Raw genomic sequence first — 10,446 nt, 5'->3', positions numbered from 1 at the left:
ATCTTTCTCCCTCCTTGCCCTGCAGGAGGAAAGAGCAGATAATAGCTGTATTACTTAGTTTATATTCCTTTTTTCCTGATGTCCCATATGTCTCTAAGGTTCAGTACACAGTCTACCTTCCTCACTGCTTCACATCCTCTAATGCCCAGAAGTCCTGCTTTCATTCACCACACTGCCAGCAGCGTAAGGAGGTAAGAGCATTAAATCACTGCCTCAGCTTTTCTGGAGTGCATTGTGCCAGCTCTTCCTGACTACAAAGCTGCTCCTCTATCCACTAGGCCCATACTACTTGCCAAAGGTAAATGAGGAGCTAATTACTACTTAGCTAAAATGTACCCGCCAGTGAATATAGCTTTTGGATAATGAGTAATCAAAATGAGATATTTATGTGAAGACTTCACTGGCCTGATTGCAAAGTGGCATGAACCTTGTTCATAGCTCTGAGGAAAAAAAATTGCACAATTCCTTCCTGTTTATCATCTTTGAGAGAAAACTCTCAATTCACCTAGGAAGAGTATTGAAAAATACTCAAAAGTCAAAACAGGGCATATTTGTTGAGATGGATGACTAACGGAATTCTTGATAAAGACACTTATGTTTAGGGATTGTTTAGGCAAACAAACATCAGCGTGGTGGTTTTGTAAAGTCAATATCCCAAGTTTTGGAATACAAATGTTACAGAATGGGCAGTTGGTAGGGGGCAAGTGGATAAAGTGTTTAATCAATCAAATATTTATTGTGTACCTGTTCTTCCCACACATGTTACCCAGCCAGTATAATCTGCTGACTTGTCAGAGCTTGTGCTCCAATGGTATATAGCCTTAAAGAATTTAGTCTCACCTCCACACCCCAATGAGACTTCAGAGCAGGATATTCCCAGGTAATCTGAAGACAGAACTTAATATAACCTATCATTATTTTTAATCAGCTCAGCTGTTAAAAACTAAGAAAAGTACCAAGTTCCCTTAAGTCTTGCTAGGCTATGGTACAATTTCATGTTCTGATGAGTTTTGATCCTGGATCTTATAGGTTATATAGTCCAATCCATATAGATGGGTGAGACTCCAAAAGTTAAGTGGCTTGCTTATAGGATCATACAAGGAGTAAGGGGCTGAGGTAGGTTTCAAACTGAGGTCTTCTTTCAAATACAAAGCACAACCACATTGATCCTATCCATAAAGGAATCCTATGACCGCAATTCTTTTTTTTTTTTAAGTGGCAAGAGCATTTTAACCTTTAGGCTGTCATTTTGCTAATGAGATCAAATAAATTTGAAGAAAAGCATGTATACACATTCTCTTTCTCTCACATACACACACACACACACACACACACACATAGAACACAGACATATACTTTTACCATTTAATTTTTATTTTATTTTTTCTCAATTACATGTAAACAAAAAATTTTAACATTTATTTTTTAAATTTTGAGTTACAGATTCTCTCCCTTCTTCCTTCATTCAGAAGAAACAAGCAATGTGACATAGATTATACATGTACAGTCACATAAAACATTTCCATGTTAGCCATGCTGCAAAAAAAATGCAGATTAAAAAAAACCCAAGAGTAATAAAGAAAGTAAAAAAAAAAGTATGCTTCAATCTGCATTCAGACTCCATTAGTTATTTCTCTGGAGGTGGATAGCATTTTTCATCATGATCCTTTGGAATTGTCTTAGATTATTGCATAGGTGAGAATAGATAAGTCATTCACAGGTGATCATCATACATATTACTGTTACTGTGTAAAATGTTCTCCTGGTTCTGCTCACTTCATTTTGCATCAATTCATATTCTCTTCCTCAGGTTTTTCTGAAACTAGGCTGCTCATCATTTCTTATAGCACAATAGTATTCCATCACAATTATATGCCACAACTTGTTCAGTCATTCCCCAATTGATGGGCATCCCCTCAATTTCCAATTCTTTGCCACCACAAAAAGAGCTGCTATAAGCATTTTTGTACATTTGGTCCTTTTCCTTTTTCATTGATCTCTTTGGGATACAGATCTAGTAGCAGTATTGCTGGCTCAAATGGTATGAATAGTTTAATTGCCCTTTGGGCATAGTTTCAAATTGTTCTTCAGAATGGTTAGATCAGTTCACAACTCCACTAACAATTCATCAATGTCCCAATTTTCCCACATCCCCTACAACATTTATCATTTTCCTTTTCTGTCATATTAACCAATCTGATAGGTGTGAGGTGGTACCTCAGAATTGTTTTAAGTTGCTTTCTTCTAATCAATAATGTTTTAGAACATTTTAAAAATATGACTACAGGTAGTTTTGCTTTCTTCCGAAAACTGACTGTTCATATCCTTTGACCATTTATCAACTGGGGAATGACTGATATTCTTATAAAATTGACTCATTTCTTTACATGTTTTAGAAATGAGGCCTTTATCAGAGAAACTTGCTGTAAAATTTTTTCTTAGTTTCCTGCTTTCCTTCTAATGTTGGCTGCCTTGGTTTTGTTTGTGCAAAACCTTTTTAATTTGATGTAATCAAAATTATCCATTTTACACCCTGTAATGCTCTCTGTCTCTTGTTTGGTCACAAATTCTTCCCTTATCCATAAATCTGACAGGTTACGTATTCCATGCTCCACTAATTTATCATATCACCCTTTTATGTCTAAATCATGTATCCATTTTGACCTTATCTCAATTTAAGGTATGAAATGTTGGTATAACCTCAATTCTTCATGAACAGTTCTTGGATTCCTGTCCAGGAGATGTAACAATTATTCTTCCAAATCACTTCAGAATAGCCTTTGCCTCTTTCCAGGGGAATTCAGTCTCGTGAAAAGGATACCTGTCACAGCCACTGAGCCTTGAGGTAGCTGGCATATTTTGGCTTTCAGTTTATCCCAGGCCTCTTTTATTTTTAGTTTTACATCTTTACCATTTATTAATAAATCTGATGAATTCACAACTAAATTTAAATGAAAAACGCCAATACTACCCAGTTAGAATAGTTTATTAAATCCCACTTTTCTCTTTGAAGACTATTCTAATAGTGTTAATCCATTAAAGAAGTAGGTGAAAAGAATTAATGTTTCAGAAAATACACAGAATAGGGTTAAACTAGCATTTCCATGAATCCACTGGATTGAATTACATAGGAGAATTCATTTTTTTCAAAAACTCAACATTGGGCAAAAATTACAAACAATGTAACAACATTCTTCTGTAATTAAATTATTTTAGAGAAATGAATAGTCTAGTAGTGGCAGCCACCTTAAGGCTCACTGGCTGCTGATAGGTAACTTTTTCTTCAGACTGAACTTCCCTGGATAGATACAAAGGCCATTTTGAGGTGATTTGGAGGAATAATTGTTAGGTCTCTTGGACCGGTATTCAAGAACTATTCATGAAGAACTGGAGTCATAGGATTCCTTTATGGACTGAATCATTACGGTTGAGCTTTGTATTTGGAATAAGATGACCTTGGTTCGAGTCCTAGCTCAGCTACTTATTCAAGTCACTGAGCTTTTGGGGCCTTACTCATCTATGTAAGTTGGATTACATAACCTGTAATGTCCAACTCTAAAATTTTGATGCTCCAAAATTCATCTCAACATGAAACTGCACCACAGCCTACCAAGTTACCGCTTGAAATAAACTGCAAGCTGTCACCTTAGCTGTAATGTCTTAAAATGAACAAAAACCCTTAACTGTCCTCAACTGGACAATTCAAGTCTCAGGAAAGTCAAACTGAATGTCAAAAAAAAAAATCTAGAGAGCACTGAAATGCATATATACATTTTTCTACTAAAATGTGTTTACATAAAAAGGACTAAAATTCAACATCGACTTATTAGCATAATTATCCCTCCTGGACCACTTTAATGGATTCCCAGGGGATATTCCGGCTGCCTTTTAGTTTTCCTATCTTGCTTCTACTGGAAAGAATTTCTATACAATCCCCACCAGCCAATCAGTAAGCAAGTGTCGCACTACAATTCCCGGCAGGCTGTCTGGGATCTATGCCGCCCATCTTCCAATCCGAGGATGGGGAGGGCACCCACCCCCGTGAATGGCCTGGCGGGACTTGTAGTCCCCAAATAGAGTTTTGGGTACGCGAGGTCGCGTGCTCAAGTCTCCGCCCCCTTTTTCTTTCCTACTCCACCTCACGTTAGTCTCACGTACCCCCATCCCCCGCGTGCCCAAGCCCCCTCCCCTCCCCCCTCGGCATCCCAGGGCGCAGGCGCGCGCACGCTCCCCGGCCCGGTGGGCGGGAGGGGGTGGGGGGGAGGAAGGGAAGAGTGGGGTGGGGGGGTGTGGTTAGATGCGGAGCCGGCGGCTGCGGGCCACGAAGGGCGGTGCGGCCTAGTGAAGAGGATAGCAGGCTCTGCACTGAACCCGGGGCAGGCGAGGGTGGCCGGAGCCGAGCCGGAGCTGACTGCGGGGAAGAGAAAGAGGCTAAGGCCGGGAAGCGGCAGCGGGAGGGCAGCCGGCGGGACAGCCCCGGCCTAGGCCCGGCGGAGATGTCCGGCTGCTGTGCTTGTACCTGCGCGGCCGCGCGACTCATCACCTCCTCGCTCGGCTCCGCGCAGAGAGGTAAGAAAGTAGTCCCTCTTCCTCCTTTCCCCAACCGTGCGGCGGGAGACGACTCGCTCGCTGCGGCACTAGTTTGCCCGCCTGACAGCGGGACCTTCCCCAGTCAGGGGGCGAGGCCTTCTTCCTCCTTGGGCCGTGGGCAGTTGTGTCGTTTCGCTTGTCCTCTCGCCTCCTGGGAGGGTCCGCCCCCACGCTCCCCTTCTTGACAAATTAGGGGCGGGCTCAGATAGCTCCCCTCATCTAAAGTGAATCCCCTCGTTTCCCATCATACCCCCCCGGCCCCCAGATCCTTGGGGCTGAGACTTCTTGGGTGCGACTGAAAGAACCACGGATCTCAGTGTCATGGGGGGAAAATCGGAGATGGTAGCAAACAGCGGCCCGAGTCCCACCGCCCCCTCCCCAGCCTCCCCACCCTCAAGGTCCCCGCCAGTGGTTTGTTAGCAAACTTGACCGTGGGGGGGGGGGCTGTACGTGCGTGTCTGTGTCTGTGTGCGTGACGGCCTGGCTTCGTTTCTCGGGGGAGGGGGGTAATTAGTCATTATCCCGCGGCTTTTGCCCTGTCCGGGCTTGCTCCCGAGCGGTCACTTTGCAACCTCTGGGGCATAGGGCGCTTTGAGGGCCTCCCACGTCTAGTTTCCGTCGTTGTGTTGTCATGCTCACACACACACATAAACAAGCCTCACAATACTTAATGGATCCCGTGATCCCTTTGGGAAACGGATCCCAAAGCAGCTCTGCCAACTTAAAGAACGAGGTCCGCAAGACAGGGAAAAACTCCCCTTGGAATTTTCTTTCTTTTTAGGGAGGAGGGAATGGGAAAAAGGGGAGAATACTATCCTTTCTCTGTGAATGTTAGCAAGCTTTCATAACTAGACAGCCGTGTGTGTGTGTTTCTCCCCCCTCCCCCCACAGTAGCATGGAATTGTTTGGTCAGCAAGTGGTTTTTTTCCCCATATCTCTGCCTATGTGAAAGAGATGGGACAGCAACCAAAAAGCTTTTCCCAATTAAGCGTGAGTACATATCCCAAAAGTGCCATACACTTAAAGTAAAGGAGGCCTAGACCTAAATAATCATTACTTCCTGCCTAGTAAGACAAATTTGTAATCATAGGACCATGATCTTTGTTAACTTTTTTTTTTCAGTTCTGGAAAAGTAAAACGTTCCTCTTGCACAATTTTCTGTGGGATAGTTTTAGTAGATTTTAGTAACAGTTGCTCAATAGTACACAGTATGGCTTAGGCCTGTGTTTTGCCGTCTAAATTTGGTTACGGATAATTGTTCTCAACAGGTAAAACTCCCCATTCCAAGAATCAGTTTCGCAACTAAGAGTAATTGAGAGAGCCTGGTATTTAGATTGCTTGACACATTTCAGGAAATACTCTCTGAAAATAGTATAAGTAATGTAATTTTAAAGGAGGGTGGTAATAGAGGAGAGTGGAGTTTTTGTTCAGGGCTCTTTAAAAAAAATTCTGAAAAAAATGAATAGAATATTAGGATTGTCAGTCATAATTAAAGGCATCTTTGGGAATTGCTCTGTTACTACTAATTTTAACTAGCATTTACATAATAACTAGATGCTTTACATGTATCTCTTTTGATCTTCACAACTCTAGGTAGGAAGTGTAGGGAGTATTATCGCCATTTTACAACTGAGACCAACAGTTTAAGTGACTCACCAAAGTCACACACAGCTTATTAAGTGTCTGAAGCAGGAATTCTGCTCGGGTGTTACTGACTATAATACAAGCCCCAGCACTCTGTACGCTGGGCCATTAGTATATATCACCACTAGTTTTGTGAAATGTAGAATCTTAAAGCTGTAAGGATAATAATAAACCTTTTAAAAATGTTTGAAATACAGTGTCCACATAATATGTTATTGTTCTTTTGTGACCCTATTTGGAGTTTTCTTGGCAAAGATACCGGAGCAGTTTGCCATTTCCTTTTCCAGTTCATATTACAGATGAGCAACTGAGGCAAGCAAGGTTGTGACCACTTACTTGGTCTAGGGTCACATAGCTAGTAAAGGCTACATTTGAACTCATGAAGATTTCTGATTCCAAGGCCGGTGCTCTATCCACTTCACCACCTAGCTGCCCCTTTATTATTTATGGCTTTTAAATTTCTTGATAAAATGTCTATATTCATATCTACTAAAATAATTTTTATAGGCTTGATGCTAACTTCATTTTTCTAAAATACTGATATAAGGTTCTTACTTTAAAGTCAGGTTTGTATCTTCAGTAACTAATAGGATTGAACTTCTTGTGAACTGTAGTTATTAATTTAACAAATTAACAGATAACTAATTTTATTATTTTTGGGGAAAGCAAAATGAATATAAAGTAGTGGACTCAGTGAAGTACCAGACTTCGCTTCAGATACCCTATTGATCATTTCAAGCCTTTCCAATTTCTAAATGAAATTTGAAAAATGGATTATATGGTAAACAGTAATGGCTGTGACACTGCAATGATCCGTATATGTCTCCTATCAGAAGAGGGTAGGCATCCTACCCACATATCATGTAGGCACGCTGGCATAACGTTGCTGAGAGACCAACATGGTTATGTTCATGGAACCATAATGTTTCATAATCTTGCTATAATGTTACTTGGTTGATCACTGATTTATAATATTGTTTTTATATAGGCCAAGTGTGCCCTTATGTTTTTTTTCCACCTAATGTCATGTTTTTTCAGAACCAATTAAGTCAGGTATGACTATTGTTTTTTTTTCCTTCAGAATTTTATTTCTCCTGAAATAATATACACAATTTTAATGTTGTATGTTTTAAAAATTAGTTTCAGCTTCTACAAGTAAATTTACTTTCTAAAAATATAATTATCCAAAACCACAATTCCCTCTTCCCAATCCTGAATGCCAGTAAGGTAGACAAATTCTTTTTTTATTTTTCTTTACATAGGGAACCTCCTCTAACAATGCAAGATGGAATTAAGTGACTTGCTCAGGGTCACACAGCCAATATAGTTATGTCAGGCAACATTTAAAATGAACCCACGTCTTTCAGACTCTAGGGTAGGCTTTTTATTTTTTAAAAAGTATTTTATTTTTTCCCAATTACACAAAGACAATTTTTAATATTCACACAGTCATGTAAAACATATTTCCATGTGTTGTGAAAGAAGAAACAGATCAAAAGAAAAAAAAAAACCAAGGCAGCTAGGGATACAGTGGAGCACCAGCCCTGGAGTGAGGAGGACCAGAGTTCAAATGTGGCCTCAAACACTTGACACCTACTGTGTGACCCTGGGCAAGTCACTTAACCTAATTCCCTAGCAAAAAACAAAACCATACAAAAAATAAAGTGAAAAAAGAGTATACTTCAATCTGTATTCAGACTCCATCAGTTATTTCTCTGGAGGTGGATAGCATTTTTCATCATGAGTCCTTTGGAATTGTTTTGAGTCATTGTATTGGTGAGAATAGCTAAGTCATTCACAGTTGATTAGCATACAATATTGTTACTATGTACAGTGTTCTCCTGGTTCTGCTCACTTCACTTTACATCAGTTCATATTAAGTTTTCCCCAGGTTTTTCTGAAATCATCCTGCTCATCATTTTTTTAATTGATTTTTAGTTTTCAACATTCACTTCCATAAGCTTTTGAGTTTTAAATTTTCTTCCCCTCCCTTTGCACCTCCCTCCCCAACACAGCATGCAATCTGATATGGTCTCTGTTTATACATTCCTATTAAACATATTTTCACATTAGTCACGTTGTAAAGAAGAATTAGAACCAATAGGAGTAACCACGAGAAAGATTGCTTATCATTTCTTATAGCACAATGTTATTCCATCACAATCATATGCCAGAACTTATTTAGTCATCCCTCAATTGATGGGCATCCCCCTCAATTTCCAATCCTTTGCTGCCACAGAAAGAACTGGTATAAATATTTTTGAACAAATAACTCCTCCCCGCTCCCTTTTTTTTAATATCTTTGGGATACAGACCTAGTAATAGTATTGCTGGCTCAAAGGGTATGCACAATTTGATTGCCCTTTGGGTATATTGGTCTCCAAAGTAATTGGATCAGTTCACAACTCCACCAACAATGCATTAGTGTCCCAATTTTCCCACATCCTCTGCAACATTCATCATTTTCCTTTTCTGTCATATTAGCCAATCTGATAGGTATAAGGTGATACCTCAGTTGTTTTAATTTGCATTTCTCTAATATTGTAATGTTTTGGAGCATTTAAAAAATATGACTATCTATATAGCTTTGACTTCATCTGAAAACTCTAAGAGCAGGCTTTTTATGATGATTGCCAAAATCAGATATCCTGAAACTCTTCTGTTCCCCTTTCTTCCCTAATCAAAGGGAGTAGCTTCTTAGGGATTAAGGTGAAGATTTAAAGTTGTTCAGATGCTTTTGCTCACATAAATTTCACAGGGGTTATAAATCAACAAAATGGATAAATGCTAAATCATCTCCATTTCTGCTGTAGCAAGCCTGTGTTTCTCTTACGAGTTGCCTCTTGAAACCATTGGGCTAGTTAATGATAACCCAACAAGTATTCTGAAACTTTTATTACATCACAGTTTGTTCGCCAGATGTTGAATTTTGTGGCAATGTCAGCTGGAGAAGAAACAAGAATGTGGTCTGTGTTAGTTGAGAGAACCCACACCACAGAAATCAGACTTTTCAGAGTATAAAAATAGGGAAAGAGATCTTAAAAGTTGAGAGCTTTGTTATTCATAATTAATGCTATGAATAGGAATGAATCTTATGAATATAGGATCCTTTGAAAACTGACCAAACTACTTTGGTGTAGAAACTAGAGGTATAGACTCATTTACAAAATTGGGAAAACATTAATTATCCTTATTGATTTTGTTTGCAAACAACATTTATATGGAAACCAAGTGTTTAATCAAGCAATGTATTTGATAACTTTAAGACTAAAATGTGTATACTTAAAATTGTTGATCATAAAAGATCTTTGTCAAGTTTTGGTTTTTGAAGGGGAAAATGTAACATTTAAAAGTTTCTTGCTCAGTATTTTAACTCTGGAATTGTTAAAGATTAAAGGTCATTTCCTGTTGTACACTGAATAATCTTATTATTCTAAAAGAATGTATGCATAGTTGAAAATTATATAATTCAATTTAACAGAAGAGAGCAAGTGTTAAAAATTGGGTAAATTATTCTTCTGTTTCTTGCCATTCTGACAATGTGAAAATATTTTATTGGAATAATTTTAAAATGGCTGCTCCAGTAAAAACAAAAGTTATGAAAAGAGTAATCTTGTGAAATACAACATGTAACACAAAATGCTTCCTTATTTTGGTCTGTTTTGCCAAGCTGTAATTGTTTACATTTTTAATATGAATTGATTTCTTAATTTCTCATAAAACTTGTGGAGCTTATGAATGTGAAATTGTGTAGATTGATTTCTTCAACAGGCTCTATCTAATGAAACAAATGATTTAACTTCTTCTGGCTTGATTGAATTAGAAGATATTTATTTAGAACTAGTCATTTAGGTATAGCAGTTTGGATGTCAGTTGGTTAAGTTTGACCCTAGATGTAAATATTCCTGCTTGTTAAAACAGTACTATAACGTACTACTGATGTGAAGAGACTAAGAAGATTTAGATTCTGAAATTTAAAAAAAAAATCATGTTATGTGTTTAATAGGTAATATTTTCTTTTGGTTGGTTAATAAAGTTGAATTGCTTCCATAGTAAATTCTTTATCCCAGAGGTCACGCATTTCAAATCTTTGCAAAACCAGGGTATTTCTACTTATCAGGATCATTAACATTATTATTTTTCTTAAATCTCTCCAATGAGATTCTCTTGAAGAGTTATACTATGCCATTTTTTTCTAATAACAGGTAAACT

General features: G+C 38.6%; 1 protein-coding gene across 3 annotated transcripts in view; it reads left to right on the top strand.

Annotated features, from left to right (window-relative positions):
• Positions 1–4,280: 4,280 nt before the first annotated feature.
• Positions 4,281–10,446, top strand: part of CLPX (caseinolytic mitochondrial matrix peptidase chaperone subunit X) — a 49,870-nt gene continuing 43,704 nt past the window's right edge. For 2 of the 3 annotated variants that reach the window (XM_020983385.2, XM_020983376.2), the window contains exon 1: positions 4,282–4,569. In XM_020983385.2, the coding sequence (XP_020839044.1) occupies positions 4,497–4,569 (73 nt within the window). In that variant the 5' untranslated portion in view covers positions 4,282–4,496. Of the gene's footprint in view, positions 4,570–10,446 lie in introns of all 3 variants that reach the window. The other variant, XR_013485339.1, reaches the window with a different exon arrangement.

Source organism: Phascolarctos cinereus, unplaced genomic scaffold, assembly GCF_003287225.1.
Source record: "Phascolarctos cinereus isolate Bilbo 61053 unplaced genomic scaffold, phaCin_HiC Scaffold_3;HRSCAF=262, whole genome shotgun sequence".
Lineage (NCBI taxonomy): Eukaryota > Metazoa > Chordata > Mammalia > Diprotodontia > Phascolarctidae > Phascolarctos > Phascolarctos cinereus.
Note: the sequence above shows the minus strand (reverse complement) of the source record. Positions and strands in the feature narration are given on the sequence as shown.